The following is a 19,963-nucleotide window of genomic DNA, read 5'->3' as shown; positions in this document are numbered from 1 at the left end:
ACTTTCCTCTCATGTTGTGGTGGTGGTGGCGGAGTATTATCCCGCCTATCCTTCACATCACACTCTTGATGACATCTTTGAGGCATTTTTGAAATCACAAAAGGAAAACTCAACTCGACCAACGCTCTAAGCATCCTCGAAACTCAAGTTCAATTTACTAACTCAACTTTAAGGAAACCCTCACGGTCACCTTAACATTCATCTGTAAGGCAATAAGCACTCACGAAATGCTAACAAAAAGACCACTCTGGTCAACCTAATATATCCATCAGTAGAATGCCTCTTTTTAGAGGGCTTACATAAAGGGGTTATTTAAACCCTACAAAAACCATAGTATCTATCGTAATGTCCCTTCTAAATCGACACCATTAATAGTACTATGTCTCGGTCTGGACCTCCTACGGTAATTGCTACCAGTTAACTCATCTAGTTGCTACTTTAGCACACTAGGAACATCCATATATTTAACATCAGTAGGGTACTAAATTCGCATGCATATCTATCATCATGTCAAAATCTCAAGTACCAGTATCTCCTAAGTAAGTTATATACATCGCAATGTAATTGCAACTAATCAAAAACGAGGGTGTACCGCGCATACTCTCAAGATCATCCTTAGCTCTAGCCTACATCGACTTCTCTTCTCATCCTCATTATCGTTTATCATTTTATCATCTTTGGTAACTGATACTCAAGGATCGACTCGATATCTACTACACTCTTCTAGAGTCCCTGGTAGAAAACAAGCATTCGGTCAGTAGATCCGCATAGAAAATCTGGGTATCTGTAACAAATCCCATCTCCTGTGGGTCCAATGCTCAAGACGACATGTCCCATCATATTGAGTGGCTTTCTTCCTTGCTCAATCCTACCACTCGATTGGTAGCACGGGGACTAGGTGCACGATGCCATCCAGTCTAGTAACAACCATAAGGCTTTCATCCTTTCATAGTCTATGAACATGTGTTTGAAAATCTGCTAGGGTATCTTTGTACCACATACTGTACGCCTCATCCTCGTATCCGATCTTTCCTGAGTTCGATCTCACAACAGTCCACTTTCGTGCAGTGCCAACAGTCCTGGCCAACCTATAAGGAGAACTTAAAGGTGACTCTAGGAACTAACTCTACTTGGCTCCAGCAACAGAAATAAACAAAACATAACTTAGCAAAACTCCTATTAAGTAGTACTGTTATCTTAAAACTCAAGCTCAAAACATCTAAATTCTCATCTCGTCCCGTCTTTACTTAGTAGGGAATCTCTCTAAACAATGATATTAGATCCCTTAATCTAAATCATCGTGACTCAGTAAGACAACTCAACAATTCTCTCTCAAAGCCATCTCCAAAGACTATGGCTCATGATACCTCCTCAAGTACCATTAAGGTTGCGTGAGCAAAACTCGCGTCACAAAATAACTCAACATATCGTACAATATCTCATTGCAGCATGCTAATAACTCATCATTAATCATGCTATTATACTCAAACTCATAACTCAAACCAACAAGTACTTAAAGCAATTGCTAATTCTCTCAAGCTTTAGCTCCAAGTTCTCATTTCATCCTTCTACTTAGTAAAAAAAAAATCTCTCTTAACAATGACATTAGATTCCTTCATCTAAATCATCGTGACTTATTACAACTGCTCAAACAATTCTCATCACAAAACATCTCAAATACATCACATCATAACTCATAATTATGCATCCTCAATCATATAACATCATATGATATAAACGCTCTCATGATTCATCATGTAACATCAACATATGCTCTTACAACATAATAACTCATTATTAATCATGTTGTCATCCTCAAACTCAAACTATGCACCTTTAAAGTGTAACATCATAACTCATCATATAACCTCAACATCATGCTCTTCAAAATTTAACGTCAAATAAACTTTGAAATTTTACATACCTCGTTGAGCCTGGTGTGATGGTGCGCTGAGCTCACGGTTGTTAATAACTATTAGTCTAGTGACTCATTCTAGACTAAACTCAAGACTTCTAATTCAGAGCTTTCCTTCGCTCTGATACCACTCTGTCACAGCCCGCCCTAACTAGGGATAGTTAGGCCGAGTGATCCACGACTAGGGATGGGGTTAAAGAAGAAGGGGAAGAAAAGGGGCGTCATTTATAGCCGTAAAACTTACTCATCTTAATAAAACTCGTCATTTTTATTCATTAATACTCAATTGAAAACAGTCTATGAAAGACTGCATAAAAGTTAATTAATATCATTAATCAAGTTATACATCATATGCAACCATTCTCTTAAGACTCAAAGTATGACATAACATACTATAACATCAACAACATCTTGCAGCGGAAAGTAGCTAGACATATGTATGAAGACATATTCTAGACAGGTTAACTATTTATTAACAACCCTGGAGACTCCGCTCATTGCAGCACCATCATCACATCAGCTCAACCTGCACATTTAGAAAACATATGCAGGGCTGAGTACAAAAGCACTCAGTGGGCACGTATGCCTAGGTATAAAAATACATGCTTCAAAACTGTAAATTGTCATGCCATCATAAACAGTACAGCAAGGGGTTTTTCGCTAAAAAGGCCCAAGCTTACTAAATTCATTTGTGATTCTTAAAGTTCGTCTGCAGACTAAGTTCTCTTGTAATCTATCATATCTGGAACTTTGTGCCGGAGAGGTGGCCACCTCTCACGGTCACTTGACCGGCCAACCCGCTAGATGACTCACGGTCACTGGTGTACACTAGTCCTGGCAGGATAGCTATCAACTGCTCAGGACCCGAATTCGATTGCATCATTGGCAAAGCCAAAGCAGATAGATATCATACTAAAATTGAAACATTTTATGGCAAGACAATACTTGAAATAACTTTAACTCAAAGATTTTGTCATGAAATAACTTGCTTGAATGTAACATTTAAACTCATTTGATATATATGAAACTGAAATTAACAGTTAGATCATCTCATGCATTCATTCGTATAAGAGGCCTACGATACGTAGGGGATCTCTATATACGTATAGTAAAAGTAATGCCCACCTCGTTGTGTCTCTGTATCAATGAGTAACGTCACTCTCTCCCTCAAGTCGTTACTTCCCAAAAGGACCTTCATCGTTATGAAGAATTGGTGAGAAGTTATAAAAGAAACCTCGATTAATAATCTAATCTCTTTTATGAAACATTAGTATCTCTAATGTTCATCTCTCTTGATTGTTAATCAATATAACAATTATTATCTCTCGTCATTACTCATTAATTATAACATCCTTATGTTATAATTAACAGCACTTCAATTAAAAGAAATATTTAACACATCGAAAAGTCCACTTTCTTAGCAGATCTATTCGCTCTCATCTCGTCTAATTAACCAATTAGAAAGTTAAACTTTCCATTAGGCATGTATTTGAGTCACGGGTCAACAAGAATTGACTATGCTCAAATCCTAATTTCACTAAAAATTTCGGCATGACCCATTCATATATAATGTCAGCCACGAGATTTCATCGCGTGAATCTCACTACGTGAACTCGTCTCTCGACTCAAAACTTAACATCTTGACATCTTTTCAACGCAAACCAAACAATTCAAAATCATCAAAACTCTTTATCAGTAAACTATCATTTATACTCGACACCAATTGTTCGAGTGTCAGATACCAACATTTATGTGCGTTAATCATAACTCTCACAACTCACACCATTTAGTCATATCGTATCATCCATCAAAACAAATATAATCAAGTTGTTTTCTAGAAAGTTTTGCTGTTTTTGTGTCATCTTTAAAAATTCATAACAACCAACTCAATCATCATAAACTCTCATACCAATTGATCTCAAAACCTTCATGAAGTGTAGTTCACTCTAAAAATGGTAGTTAACCAAAAAGGTTAAAGGTTTTTTGGAGATATTGCTCTTTTAGTGCAGGCTGTCAAAGATTGACAGTTTCTGCAAATTTTGTTTAGGCCATTAGAAACCAAGGCAAACCTTAATAAAATTCCATCAAATTTAATCAGCCAAAACTAAAGGTATCCTTGAAGATTTGGTTAAAATTTCACAAGAGAAAACGTTCATATGATCTGCCAAATAAACAATGAAACTCATACACTTTTACTGTTGGAAAAATATGACAGCAGAACAGGGCATTTTTGAAATAATAAACTGCTCTATTTCAGAGGTCATAATAATCGAAATCTTATGTTTTCAGAAAAGTATTGAAGTCTAGTTTCGTTTAAAAAAAACGGTGATGCAAAATCCTTCATGGATTAATAGATATAAACGTTTTTGTGAAGTCTACCAACAGTTGGCAGATTCTGTCAAGGGTTTTTCAAAATATCTTTAAAATAGCAAACATCATCCAAAACACATGAAATTTTGCAGCGACGAAATACACATATCATAGATAAACATACTAAAATTTCAGAGCCATCAAGCAATGAAAACTCATCGAAACATAAGCTTGAAACTGCTGTAAAATTTTGACAGAATTCCAGTTTTAATTTCGTTCAACAATTATCATCCATAAATTGTAAATCAATTAGCATGCTCATGTGATATCGTAGAACACATATACGCAATAATATTCATTATGCAACGTCCCAAACTTCACGAATTTAAATAATCATACTCTAAAAACTTATACAATTTTCGTGCTTGGAAAAATACGAATTTAATATATATCGATTCTAGCATACCCCTAAGCACAAATATCAAGTCAAAACGATCAAACAAAAATCGAAAGACAAGCTAATATGTGAAAAACGGGGCTGCCCTCATGGGTTTCATAGCTACGGTTCGTTCCGTTCTTACTCCCTTCATTAAACATGCTCAACATCTACCCAAGAACAACATACTAAAATTTCACGACGATCCGACGTCCTTTCAAAATAAAGTCGAGAATCGACGTTTTTCGACGTCGACGAAAATCGAAAAGAAAACCATCAAAACGTAGGTAGAGATCTTACCTACTTAGATACGTGATCGAAAAGATGATCGGCGCTCGTCTCGGTGCTCAAATCGGAGCTTGAAACCTCCGTCCAAGCTAAAAATGGTGTTTGGCGTGATAAGTAGGTGTTTTGGGTGTTGTGTGTGTGAGAGAGCAAAGATGATTGGAGTGTGTTGGCTGAATTCAGCCGTGAGTGAGGTAGATAAAGGGGTGTTGGGTGGTTTTGGGGGTGGTTTTGGTGGGGTAACCTTAGATATTTAAGATATTAACCCGTTAGTCGTTAAATATCCTGTTTCGTCTCGTTTTAACGACTAATTACCCACATTCTTCGTTACTCACCCTCTTAACTCCTACTCACTTTCATTACACTCGTAATTCTATATAAATATAGAAAACGCAAGCTCGTTCTCGAAATTCTGATAAACGAGCTCGGTTCGTTTATCGAGAAATCTCGATTTACTATTCACTCGTCGTCCAAAAATAAAAACTTTCATTATTGGACTCGTATCGAAAAACTAAGAATATTTCTCGACGACGTGCACGTAAGATTTTGAAAGTCGACAAAAAGACGAAATAGCAGTATTTTACTATTCATCGTCAAAAAGTCAAAATTTTCAAAAACGTTTTAACGGACTCAGATTTCACTTCCGAGTTCATCGTTCTCATTCAAATAATTATCTCGAATTATTCAAATACTCAAACTCAAATACGAATATAAAATCTCACATCATTCTTACATCATCGAAAGAACATCTCAACATCTTAAAAATAATAAGAAAACTTCATATAACTCCTCATCTGTTTACAAAGTAAATCAAACAAGGGATCTAAACCCTAATTACTCAAACTCAAGCAATTAAACACGTCATCAAAAGCACGGGTATTACAGTTTCTGTATTTGTGCTGCACGTATGGCACTATTAGTGCCATAAGTGCCCAAAATGATTATTTTACTTGGTTTTATTATGGATTTTCGTTGGCACTAATAGTGCCATAAGTGCCAACGGAAATCCAAAATAAAACCAAAGTAAAATCTTGGCACTTATGGCACTAATAGTGCCATAAGTGTCTAACCCGACCCGGCACGCGACCCACGTGCCTGATCCTACCCGGTCCGCCTCATTAAGGGTAAAAACGTCCAAATCAATCAAAATGGCCAAAATTTGTGTTTTTTCAATGTGTGGCCAGAAATTGTGTTTTATGTTTCATTTTGGCTACTTCAAAATTTTACTCTATTATATATCTATAAGAATATATTAATTCATTTTATATTACATTAATCTATGTGATATATATCTATATCTATTGATAAGGCTTATAGATAAATATATCCATTCAATAAATTATCTAATAAAAGTAATTAATTAATAGATTTTCTAAAATAATTAATTATCAAATAAAATAATATTAATTACACGTACAACGTACTATCTTTCTACTAGTATTAATTAAAAGTACGTTATTACAAATATCTTATTTGTGGGCTACTTGTATTAGTGTACAGGTAATCTACAATGTATTGAGTTCTATATCATTTTGTAGACGTAATACTATGTCTTTTTTGTCGAGCAAACCAATACTAAGGAAATGTCTTACCTAGACAATGCGTAATACGCATCGTCGGTAAGATCTTGACACGTAGCATTCAACTGATATTCCTCGGCTCACTTTATTTTGGCCCGGTCCGAGTTTCTTTTATACAATACTGCCTTGGATTTTGTTGGATGGTTTTGTTTGAAACATGCCACGTGTGCCTACATTTTATGTAGGGCTTAGTATATGTTTTCCATTTCTGCTAGGACACGTTTCGCCTCAGAATTTAGTCTTACTTTGAGATTAATAATTGTGCACCGTAGGATCAAATTTCAAATTCCATTTCGTCTATTTCGTCTCTTCTCCGTAGTTTTCGTATATTTTTTGTTGAGTTTGTATTGGTGAGGAAATTTCAACTGAATGGTTTACTTGGCCATGTTTGCGAAGCCTTTTTTTTAATCTCACACAAAATTTTAAGTCTTGTTTCTTTTCTTCATTCGGCGTTAGTTTTTGGATCGTGTAATTTGAAAGATTGTTGGGCGATCTCAGATAAGGTAAAAAATTTCCGTTGACAAAGCTCTTGTTATTTCGAGTTTCATTAGTTCGTCATAGTTATTACTTATTAGGATAATGAGTTACTTCTATTAATTTTTGAATTTTTTATTGGTGTAATAATGTTTTGCTACTGTAATGTGATTGACTTATTTATTTATTTGTGAATCCTGATTGTGCTTGAATTTTTCGACATATTTATTTACCGCCTGCTGTGTGTAAATAATTAAGGTCAATTGAGTTTGCGAGAATTTTTTGTTTTGTTATATTCTTTAATTTGTTTAATTGTTATATTAGTTTATGAAATTCTCAACTTATTTTGTTCGGCTCTTTTGTGTTCTCTCGGTAATAAAGTTAGACTTTCATGAATTTTTAATTTATTTCAGGAAGCAGTTAAATTTAGTGTTGTTCATATTATATGTGTGTATCCATTTTTCTTATATTTTCAATCCTCTCCAGATACGTGTTCTTTGGATATGGGTGAATTGAGCTTCGATTTGAATGTTACTTGTGAAGATGATGGTGGTGAAGATAGTTTCAGTGGTGACGTGAACAGTGCCCCATTTTGTAACAATTACGAACGAGTTGAGGATGAAGGATCCGAGGATAACGTAATTGAGTCGAGTATCCATAGTGATGAAAATGGTTTTGAAGTTAGTGACGTTGGTGAAGCTCCGCTTCGTTCAAATAATGTTGACAGTACTGCCGTTGGGACGGAGGAAACCGACTGTTCTATACAAGTCACCAAAAAATTAGTGAAAGGCAAATTAAAGGTTGGTTGTTCGGTCGACACGTTGGATGAGGTGCATGTGTTATATCGAGAATACGGAAGGCTTAAGGGGTTTTCGGTTAAAAAAGGAACCCAATCTTATTTTCTTAACACTATGATTGTTCGTGCCAAGTTTTATCATTGTTCCTGCGAGGGCTCTCCTGATAACAAAAGCTCGAAAGGTCGCGTTCCGGTATGTAAGAAACAGTCCCATAGGTGCTATTGCAAGGCGAAACTACGTGTTTGTAGAGTTGACGAGGAGTCACCATGGCAAGTGACTGTTTTTGAGACACTGCACAACCACGAGTTGGTCCACCCTAGTGAGAGTTACCTTCTCCGATCCGCCCGAAACATGTCACAATCTAAGAAGATATTGCTTATAGCTTTGACTTCCAGTGGTATTGGTGTAAGTCGTGCATATCGTTTTATGGAGAACGAAGCCGGTTGTCGTGCGAATATCGGATTTTTACGCAAGGATGTGTATAATGAGTTCAATAAAGATCGCATGAATATGATGAAAGTTGCTAATGGAGATGCAAACAAGCTTTTGGAGTACTTCACGGACAAAGGTTCTAGTGACCCTTCTTTTTATTGGAAGGTCAATGTAGGTGATGATGGGAGGCTTCGAAATTTGCTCTTCCGCGATACACGGTGCCTTATTGACTACCAACATTTTGGTGATGTTGTTTCGGTGGATGCCACGTATAAGATGAACAAGTACGACCTGATTTGTGTTCCCATAATTGGGATTAACCACCATCGTACAAATGTGATGTTCGCAATGGCTTTCTTATCGAATGAGAAAGCGGAGTCATATGAATGGTTGTTTTCAACGTTTTTGGAAGCTATGTATCGTAAGGAGCCGACAATCATCTTCTCCGACCAAGATCAAGCTTTAATGAATGGTTTGGACAACACATTTCGCCAAGCATCTCATAGGCTTTGTCAGTGGCATATAAACAAAAATGCGGGGAAGCAATTCGGTAAGTTGAACTACAACAAACAATTCAAGAGTTTGTGGTATCGATGTATGAACGGGTGTGAAAATATTGAAGAGTTTGAGGCGACTTAGAATTCTATGATTGAGGAGTTCAACTTACGCGAAAATAGATGGTTTAAAAGTATGTATACCCTTAGGAAGCGTTGGTCATCCGCCTTCACGAATGAGAAATTCTCAGGAGGGTTGCATGCTACATCAAGAAGTGAAGTAACAAACAAGGTTATCAAAGAATTGTGTTCTAGTACATCAAGTGTTTATGAGTTTGTCCTTGGTTTTGAGAAGATGCAAAAAAATTGGCGAACTCGCGAGTTTGAGGAGGATGTTTTGTGCCGAGGCATGCCCGGTATGTTTGTCCAACGCACCGGTATTTTGTTGCAACTAGGTGAGCTTTGTACTCGAAATGTCTTCAAAATTCATGAGTCCGAAGTGTTGAAATCCATTACGTTGAAAATGGCCGAAGAAGTTGTTGATATAAACGGTGAAATATGTGTCTTCAAGGTATTTTCTTCCACCGCAATGAAAGGTTACCGTGTTGTTACGGTAAATGAACAAAGTAAGAAGGGTATCTGCACATGTCATAGATGGGAGACGGAGGGTATTATTTGTCGGCATCTATTCAAAGTCTATTTTCATTTGAACTTGGATAGAATTCCGGATGAAATGGTGTTGATTCGGTGGAGACGTGACGCGAAGGAACGTATGCCGATTGTTGAGCGAGCTATCGATTGTGGTGGTCCAAACAATTTTACCAACATGGTCTTCGTGAATCACAACGTAAAGCGTGTGTATGATTTGTTGAGGTTATTCAAGGACAACAACACTTGTAGGGATGCAATGACTAAATACATTGATGATATGATTCACAGTGTTCGTAGCTTGGTTAAGAGTTCGAAGAACGTGAGGAAGGAAGCCTTGCATCGGCCTATAAGAAACCCGATTGGAAAAAAGAAACGTAGCTCACGGGGGAAGATTTATAGTAGAATGTGGGAACGTGGAGTTCGTCGTGAGAACGAGGAATCAAGCAGTGGATTTGGTACAGCAGGTGAGCTATTTCATTAGTTACTTAATTGTTAATTGGATTTGTTTATTCATAAAACCATTCGTCTATCTTGCAGTGGATTTTGGTGTACTGGATTCTGAAATGAAGGAAGTCGACGCGTCTCCCGATCGTTTCTCTGTCGACTAGATTTTGTTTATTGCAATTATCATTAACTAATTTGTGGAGTATTGGTTCGCATTGTCCTAGTTATCCACTTTTGAGATTGATGTGTATTAAGTAACATCTTGAACTTATGTCTGTTTTTGAACTGCATTTCGATTAAACTCGTCACCTATGCAGATTATAAGTTATGGTTGATCGTGCATTGTTAATTTTAAAAGAATCCACTTGTTGTTTGCATGCACTTATTAAATTGAGCTTTGAAAATATTTGAGATACGTAAGTACTCCCATAAAACTATTTGAATAGTTTTGTGCTTAATAAAGAACCCACTTTCATCATTTAATATGAACTAAATATTTCAACTAAGTAGACATGCAGGACTAAATATTATCATATGTTGTCAATGTTAAGTTTGTAGTAGCGGTGAACTGGAATGACAGAACGTGAGACTCCTGTTGTTCTGTTAATTGTTAACGTGTTATTAGGCCTACAAGTCCAGCCCAATTTTTACTATGTATAGCCCTTTAAGTTAAAATATTTTTAAAAATGCTAATAGATATTGAAATTTGGATGACCCTTACCGAAATTCTAAATAATAGTGGAGAATGAGATTTTGAAAAAATATATGCATCACACTAATTCATATCCTCGTCACAATTGCAATTTGGATGATTATGTGTAAAATTTTACGGCTGTGGGTTCTTCATATTCTTTATTAAGTAATTTTCTTCTTTCTGCATTCTATTATATAATATGGAGCTGGATGATTTTTTTAGATTCCATATTATGGTCGAATTCTACTTCACTCGCATCCTATAATATAATATGGAACAAAATTGAATTCTGAGATTTCTCTTGGATGAGTTCCTCATTATGAGGAAAAAATATGAATTGACAAATAATTGTAATATTTATTATCAAAAATAGGATTTGGAATGAAAAAAGGGTAAATTTGGTATAAAATCATAATAAATTTTCAAATTTTGGTTTTTCCCACAATCTTTCATTTTTGTTTCAAAATTCATAATAAATCTTTTTTTTGAAACAAGAATGAAAGTTTGTGGGAAAAACCAAAATTTGAAAATTTATTATGGTTTTAAACCAAATTTACCCATGAAAAAATCGGGGCTATGTATCTCATCACCGTACTATTTTCAACATGTCAATTTGCGACTCCTTTAATTAACTGAATCAAATATTGGCCATCAATATTTAATACAAAAATTATACTTTTTTGTTTTAAGAGTGAATAGCAGTTGGGTTATTCTTGTGTAGTCTAAAAACTTAAAAAGTAAATGCAAGTGACGATACATTCCACACACAATGGAGAAATAGTTTACTTAATTCGTGCTTGCATTTAGTAATATTACAAAAACATATGAGTTCGGTCATGACCAAGCAAATACATAATTCAGAAGAACAGATTTCAACGAAATCTAAATATTTTGGAAAATGCTTGAAACGCATTCTGGGAAAAAAAGAGATTTCCGTTAAATCTGAAGACGACAATAATTTTGCCACGACCTAAGTTACATGCGCCACACGATAGAAGCCTGCATTGTCAAAGAAATTGGAAGAATTAGTGACTGTTTTTTTCTTTATGTTTTAATGAACTGCTCTTAATAAACAATTTGTCGTACCAAAAAACAAAAACCACATTCATGAACTTCATTCCAACTATGCTGCACCATCTTTCGCAAGCGTTTCACTGAAAGTTTTCACGCACTTGCAGAGCAAAGTGTTGAGCTGTGAGCGAGGAACAAACCCAAGCCGCGTAAATCAAAGACAACTTTTATTTACGAACAATAGCAGATAAACAAGTAGAATCTATGGAAGTGAAAAACATGAATATTCACAACAAACCCCGATGAGTTTTGCTTTTTCGGCTTTGTGTTTCTTGTTCAGTTCGCTTACATCATCTACCTTCTCCAAAGCATCCTCCAGCTAAAATACGATTAAAAAGTTTAAAGGTTCACATTCACGACGCAGTACAAGTAGATGAAGAATTTGTTTGAATGTATGTTTACTATTATTACCTTTTCATCCCTAGTGGACGTCACATACAGGTGAATTAACTCCCTGTCGTGTGTGGCTTTCACGCAGCACGGACACTGCAACACGAAATGTATGTGGGATATGAGCAAGTAGATCGTGTTGGAAGGCAAAATTTTAAACAGAGACGCTTACAGTAGATGGCATTTTTGCTTCCAGCCATAGCAGAATGCAGTCAAGTCCGAATATGTGACCACACTTCAACACACTGCAAAAAAAAAAATACCATTAAATCATTAAAATAACTCTTCGCGCGGTAATGTACATATCTGAACACAACAACACTTACTGAGGATGTTGGGTGCCCCCTTCTGTTGTTGCATTGAAGCATATCCCGCACTTCAGAGGTGTCTCCTTCAGTGCTGTCTCACTACCTTCCCCATCAGTCTTACGTTTCTTCCCTTTGGGTATGCATATCTTGCAGTGAAATGGCTCAGGCTCAGGCTCATGTTCCCATTCGCCCCCTTCACTGGAGTCGTTGACGTCGACGACAGATACGTCTTCAGTAGTTTGGTGGCCTTGGTTGGTCGGTGCATGCAACGCCGGATGAAAAGCAGAGTCATCATCGTACCGATCAATGTGGGCGAATATGCTCCGATTAGAAGCCGCCGGCACAGAGTGGCTTGAACGCGGGGCGTCGTTTGGGATGAGCGCGCCAATACGCTTAATTCTTGGAGGCATGGTGGTTTTTTTTTTGGGCTTAGATGAGCAAACCCTAATTTGTGGGTAAATGAGCTGCGCTACGTGCCAATATGTAGAGGCAAATGTTGAATGGCAAAGTACGAAAGGAATGTAAAATATATTGGTGAAAAATTTGGCGGCAATGAAATTTACGGACCTCGATATTGTGTACAAAGTATTGCGTATCAGTACACGCAGCATAGGTGATATCCTTATTATCCATCGGTCTTTACCCGTGTATGGAAAGAAATTTTATGTATTCTTATTTAATCATACGTTATAATAATCCTTTGAATCTACTCCCTTCGAATAGATAATTGAAATCTCAAGATTGAATATTCACTAATCAAATGGAGAATATGAAATCCCAACATTGAATCTCCACTAATCAAGTGAGAATTTGGAATCTCAACATTGAATCTCAACTAATCAAGTGAAGATTGAATCTCACTAATCAAGTGGAAATTTGGAATGTTTAGATTGAATCTCCACTAATCAAGTGGGAATTTGGAATCTCAACATTGAATCTAAACTAATCAAGGGAAGATTGAATCTCACTAATCAAGTGGAAATTTGGAATGTTTAGATTGAATCTCCACTAATCAAGTGGGAATTTGGAATGTTTTGATTGAATCTCCACTAATCAAGTGGGAATTTGGAATGTGTAGATTGAATCTCCACTAATCAAGTGGGAATTTGGAATCTCAAGAATGAATCTCCACTAATCAAATGGGAATTTGGAATCTCAAGATTGAATCTCCACTTATCTAGTGAAGATTGAATCTCCACTAATCAAGTGGGAATTTGGAATCTCAAGATTGAATCTCAACTAATCAAGTGATAATTGAATCTCAACTAATCAAGTGGGAATTTGGAATCTCAAGATTGAATCTCCACTTATCAAGTGAAGATTGAATCTCCACAAATCAAGTGGGAATTTGGAATGTTTAGATTGAATCTCCACTAATCAAGTGGGAATTTGGAATCTCAAGAATGAATCTCCACTAATTAAATGGGAATTTGGAATCTCAAGATTGAATCTCCACTAATCAAATGGGAATTTGGAATCTCAAGATTGAATCTCCACTTATCTAGTGAAGATTGAATCTTCACTAATCAAGTGGGAATTTGGAATCTCAACTAATCAAGTGGGAATTTGGAATGTTGAGATTGAATCTCAACTAATCAAGTGATAATTTGGAATCTCAAGATTGAATCTCCACTTATCAAGTGAAGATTGAATCTCCACTAATCAAGTGGGAATTTGGAATGTTTAGATTGAATCTCCACTAATCAAGTGGGAATTTGGAATGTTTAGATTGAATCTCCACTAATCAAGTGGGAATTTGGAATCTCAAGAATGAATCTCCACTAATCAAATGGAAATTTGGAATCTCAAGATTGAATCTTCACTTATCTAGTGAAGATTGAATCTCCACTAATCAAGTGGGAATTTGGAATCTCAAGATTGAATCTCAACTAATCAAGTGATAATTGAATCTCAACTAATCAAGTGGGAATTTGGAATCTCAAGAATGAATCTCCACTAATCAAATGGGAATTTGGAGTCTAAACATTGAATCTCCACTTATCAAGTGGGAATTTGGAATCTCAAGAATGAATCTCCACTAATCAAGTGGGAATTTGGAATCTCAAGATTGAATCTCCACTTATCAAGTGAAGATTGAATCTCCACTAATCAAGTGGGAATTTGGAATGTTTAGATTGAATCTCCACTAATCAAGTGGGAATTTGGAATCTCAAGAATGAATCTCCACTAATCAAATGGGAATTTGGAATCTCAAGATTGAATCTCCACTTATCTAGTGAAGATTGAATCTCCACTAATCAAATGAGAATTTGGAATCTCAAGATTGAATCTCCACTTATCAAGTGAAGATTGAATCTCAACTAATCAAGTGGGAATTTGGAATGTTGAGATTGAATCTCAACTAATCAAGTGATAATTTGGAATCTAAAGATTGAATCTCAACTAATCAAGTGATAATTTGGAATCTAAACATTAAATCTCCACTTATCAAGTGAGAATTTGGAATCTAAACATTGAATCTCCACTTATCAAGTGGAGAATTTGACATTTCAAGATTGAATCATCACTAATCAGGATGGAATCTCAAGAGTATTAGTGATACTTTATCATAGAACGTTTTATTCACCGCAAAAAGATTGAATTAAAGCTATATCATTCCGAATTGTTTATCATATACTCGTGGGACTTTACAAACGTGCAAAAAATATAGGTAGATATATTCGTAATTGTATGTACAAATAAACTGAAAATTGCATTATCATTTTATTAGTTCAATCCATGAAATGTGATGCACTTATTACATACGCTTACGAAGAATTGAAGCCGAATACACCGTCAGAATTGATTTCAATGTCACAATTTGCTGGTCCAAGATGTGGTGCAAATATCACGACCAAAGTTCTGGAGGTTTTAGAACATTTTGTACTAGTTGACGCTTCTGATTTTCCATCTTCGCAATTTATCTTATTGGATTTCAAAATCATAAGCCTTGTATTGACGCAATTTGCCCATGACAAACCCAAAGCCGGAATGACATTACGTTCAGAACTTCGCAATGTCTCAATGTTCCCTATGCTTTCATTCGAGGACCCCGAAATGCAGTCGACAACTTGATTTGTCATCACAACAACTAGATCGTACTTACTTGCAAACATCTTAAATTTACCCGCAATCTTGAAGAACATTTGTTGTCGCCTCGACATATCGGCCCCATTATTTGAGAACTCCGTTCTAAATAATGTTGTCACGGAGTCAACTATAATGAGCTTAACATTATTGTTTGACAAAAACGGTTCTACACGTGCAACAATTGATAAAAGTTCGTCAAAACTTCCGAGGGAATGAACAAAGACCTTATCCAACGGGTTATCTTCGAGAAAGGGATTGTTGGAAGCAATTTCATTCAATCTTCTAATTGGAAATGATAATTCCGAATTCGGGTACAACGAATTACCTGATTGACCTCCTAATGCTTCCGGTAACTGCGTGTTTAGCGCCAATTGTAACATAAGTTGTGTTTTCCCGGTCCCACCTTCGCCGACTAGTTCGGTAATACTACAGATAGGAATTCCACCGCCGAATACACGATCAAGAATAGGACAACCAAATGTGATTTTTTTGGTACACAAAACGTTAAGGGGTGTTTGCAAATTCATTTCAAAGGATGCATGAAATAAATTTTGTTTTGGGAAGAAAAAACTAGATTCATGAGATGGTTAATTCGCAAATGTCGAAACTAATATATTAAATAAGGTCTAGCCATAAATAAGGCTAACCACCCATATATTATATATTTACAAAGCATTTAATGCTACAACTGCACAATATCAAAGTGAACTACTACTTTGTGTATCGATTTAATGGACAAAATTTTACTCTAAATTCATCTTCTTACATTGGCAAAAAAATAGATGCTTCATCTTCTTACATTAAGCTCAAACGGTACAAGTGGATAACATCCTTCATTACATTAAGATTGAAGCCTTAAATACATAGCATAAAAGCTGAAAATTTGAAGGAGTAAACTTCATGCTGCATAAGTTCAAAAAACTTAACACTTTACCAAACTACTTCCATGCTATTGCCCAATAAATGAGGAAACAAATCATGATCAATTTGAGTAGCTTGTAATGGCATTGCAATTTTTTCAAATCATTCCTCAATACTTCGATTTCTTCCTCTGCCATATCTCTTTCACGACGAACTTTGTTGACACACCCTTTCTGGAATGTTGACATTTCTGGATCAATCCAGTCAAAAAAACGGCAGTCGTGTTCCTACATCTCAAGTGTCAATCGCAGTGACTAATACAGGCGAACGGGAGGGAAATTTGCAAACAAAATCAAGCACATAACTCACCTGATGATGGTACTGACAACAATAATAACGCCGGAACGGATTGGCCGTAGTCCTCGACGTCAAAATCACGGCAGGCACCTTGCAATTACACATATTCTGTTGATTTTTCTCAAAATCGTAATTTGAGCTGGAGCTACCGAAAGATCGATTCAACCCCATGCTGTCGCTGCGAATTCTTCAGTTTTTGAAAATTGATGATTTTCCCTAAAAAGCTTTAAAGATTAACCCTTAAAAATATTATCAACAGTTATAATTAGTCATGTAAAAAGTCATTATAATGTATCCATTAGATTACTTTAAGATTTTTTTTGCGTTTCAACCGAAAATTGATAATTTCTTAGCACCCACGAAAACGGTATCCATTAAAAATTCATGATAATGTATCCATTAAATTACTTATGAATTACTCAATATTGTAAAAGCAATTGAAAATTGTTTCAACACGATAAGAAATAATTAAATATTAGTACTCGGACACGGTTGCCCAGAATTATTGTAATAGTACGTTGTCAATCTTTGAAAAGGGGTTGCTGTCGATTCCTCATTGGGTCGCGGTGTTCAATGCCAGAGAAAAATGACACATCACTGTTTCGGGGCAGCTTATTTTTCGCAGAGATTGAGTGTTCCTCCAGAAGAAAACAGCGGAAAGTTTATTTCAATTAATTACGAAGAAGTTTTAAAAAACATCCTACATAAAATTGAAAAGTTCATTTCCCACTTACTCTGTAAATGGCAATGTAGAATTTGAAGGCAAGATAACACCAAAACCACTTGTAATGTTATATTAAAAGTATATTTGTCTTTATAATTATATGGTTCACGAAATATTTTAATGGTGAACAAAATTAAAAAAAAATGTAATGTCGTGCATCTCTACCAAATATCTCCCCACGATCCGTCACAATCAGTAGGTACGAAGGACAAGAGTGGGTAAACTTTTTTACAGAGTAGGCCTTTGTGTAGTCAAATTTCAAAAGCTAGCTAACTAGCACAATAACTGTAGCGTTGGACTGCAGCTAGCTATCATGAATGATTTATATATGAACATTTGCATTTATCTTAACTATGTTGCGGGCCTAATTCATGAAATCCGCAAAATGCCACAAAATGGGTATTATATTGTTTGTCAATTATAATTTATAATATTTTAATATTATAAAAAAATAATTAATTCAATTAATAATTGATTATTTGGGTTCATTAATTCAAAATTAGGGTAAATAATTTTTTTAAATGAGGACCATATGTGTTTGTTGAGTTCGAGGGTTTTTTAGGACAGTAACTTAGATTGATTTGGAAATTAGGACAATAACTTTCGAACTTGTAAAAATAGGACATTATTTTTTTTTTGAGTAAAAATAGGACACTAATTAATAAGTGTTGCATCCGCAGGACATTTTTCGGCCAATTGTCGGTCGAGAAATGTCCTATTTTTACGTGGCTTATTAATTAGTGTCCTATTTTTACTCTAAAAAAAATTAGTGTCCTATTTTTACAAGTCCGAAAATTATTGTCCTAATTTCCAAATCAATCTAAGTTACTGTCCTAAAAAATCCTTTGACTCTGTGTTTGTTAATACCACAAATTTTATGCATTCTTTAAAAATGAGGACCATATGTCTAACAATACTAAAAATCTAAAAATGTCTGCATAAATGGCGTAACGTGGAATTTGGGAGTATAAAACGACCCACCAAATTGCGAATAACAACCTCCATGGGGTTAAAACAATATATTTCAAATTAAACTAAAGCATATAAAATTGAAATTGAAGAAAATATATAAAACAAACTAAACAATGTTGAAAGTTAGACACACAACGAGACATAAGATTTGGTACATTGAAAAAATTATTTTTTGGTTTTAAATTATTATTTCATTAAAAATAAAATTAACTATAATACTATGAATTATATTTAATATTTATTTTCAAAAAATAAATTTTGTAAAAAGTATATACCATCACTTTGAATTTATCAACCTATCATAACATTCAATGATAAAAAATAATTGTATACCCTAAATTTATGGAATAAACCCTAGTTAATAATTACACAATTAAACTGAACCATATAAAATTGAAATTGAAGAAAATATATATAAGAAATTACACAAAATTGAAAGTGAGACATAAGATTTGGTACATTCAATCTCATTCCGTCTCCTTGCATGCATGGAATATATCTCGTGTTTGAGAGACTTCAATATGAATGTATGATGAATACAATCACTATGCAAAGCAAAAAACACAACTGAACTGCAGACCTTAAATCGAGATCGGTAATTGACGGATCACTCAGTATAAATCATCTACCAGAATGCCGAACTTTTCGTGGACTTAAATCCGCAGACTTATAATGCTTGTATTTCCTTGATCTTCTACGCTCGTCCAGCTTCTCACGAAGCTCATTTATATTTGAAACTTGTCTGCTGTTCTTCAATGGCTAAATAATCTCCAAATTTGATGAACTAACTTTTGATGTGTACACAATATTCTTTTAACACTGGACAATAGCAAAACATGGATGATAAATCAACAACTAAAGATTCCACGACCGAAGAACATGACAAAGTAATAAAGTTGATTCCCATATTTTACCTTCACGTGAAAGTAAGAATCTCAGGGAGTACGTGCATGGAAATATAAATGGATAAATATAAATGTAAAGGGTAATGCATTTTTTTTGTACGTGGTTAAATCGCACACCATTGTACCAAAATTATTGAAATGCAACAACTATTTTGTTGGGAAAATTGCTTATTAATTTGGATTATTTGAATTCATACTTATGAAATATTTTATTTTTCACAAGGTAAATTAGAACATAAAAAACTATGGGAAAACATTTTCTTACATAACATATACATACATAACACCCTCAAAAATTATTTCTATTATTAAAATATGAGTGGTGTTTATAAAGATATTGTGAGTAGAGAATATGGCTCACCATGTGATAGATAGGTTCCAAAAATGTAATGGACTAATTTTTGTGGACATCCCAAAATGACAAAAATGGACTATTTTTTATGCACGGATGGAGTATATATAATTAAATAAGTATACTTGAGGATAAATTTTGGTAAAATGATATGTCTAATTTTGTTGGAGTTCATTTTTCGGTATCTCACACTTTTTTTTATCATTATTAGTTAAAATTGTACTAATATGATTTATTTTTCCACTGACCAATTCAAACTTCACTAATACGAAGACATAGTTAAATAATGAGCTAAACTTAGAAAAAATAATTTTATGTACGTTTAGTTTATTTTTTTTAAGAGTACATATTTTAATATGAGCATTTTTAGCCATCCCCATCAAAATGAATGATGTGTTTCTTTTATTATTTATGAAAAGAA

General features: G+C 34.9%; 1 protein-coding gene and 2 long non-coding RNA genes across 3 annotated transcripts; all 3 read right to left on the bottom strand.

Annotated features, from left to right (window-relative positions):
* Nucleotides 1-2,164: 2,164 nt before the first annotated feature.
* LOC130996716 (uncharacterized) lies at nucleotides 2,165-5,152 on the bottom strand. Its single transcript, XR_009092753.1, has 3 exons — nucleotides 4,962-5,152; nucleotides 3,041-3,107; nucleotides 2,165-2,441 (listed from the first exon to the last, which is right to left on the bottom strand). It is a non-coding gene; the product is annotated as an uncharacterized LOC130996716 (long non-coding RNA).
* A 9,897-nt stretch (nucleotides 5,153-15,049) lies between these two features.
* LOC130998461 (DNA repair protein XRCC3 homolog) lies at nucleotides 15,050-15,898 on the bottom strand. The gene has a single exon (XM_057923880.1). The coding sequence runs from the start codon at nucleotides 15,896-15,898 to the stop codon at nucleotides 15,050-15,052; it is 849 nt and encodes a 282-aa protein (XP_057779863.1).
* A 287-nt stretch (nucleotides 15,899-16,185) lies between these two features.
* Nucleotides 16,186-19,073, bottom strand: LOC130996715 (uncharacterized). Its single transcript, XR_009092752.1, has 3 exons — nucleotides 18,866-19,073; nucleotides 16,602-16,805; nucleotides 16,186-16,519 (listed from the first exon to the last, which is right to left on the bottom strand). It is a non-coding gene; the product is annotated as an uncharacterized LOC130996715 (long non-coding RNA).
* Nucleotides 19,074-19,963: the final 890 nt, after the last annotated feature.

This window comes from Salvia miltiorrhiza, chromosome 8, assembly GCF_028751815.1.
Source record: "Salvia miltiorrhiza cultivar Shanhuang (shh) chromosome 8, IMPLAD_Smil_shh, whole genome shotgun sequence".
Classification (NCBI taxonomy): Eukaryota; Viridiplantae; Streptophyta; class Magnoliopsida; order Lamiales; family Lamiaceae; genus Salvia; species Salvia miltiorrhiza.
Note: the sequence above shows the minus strand (reverse complement) of the source record. Positions and strands in the feature narration are given on the sequence as shown.

What these genes read in the sequence shown, in the direction of transcription:
- LOC130998461 (XM_057923880.1), bottom strand. Translation starts at nt 15,898, where the DNA reads ATGAATTTGCAAACACCCCTTAACGTTTTGTGTACCAAAAAAATCACA.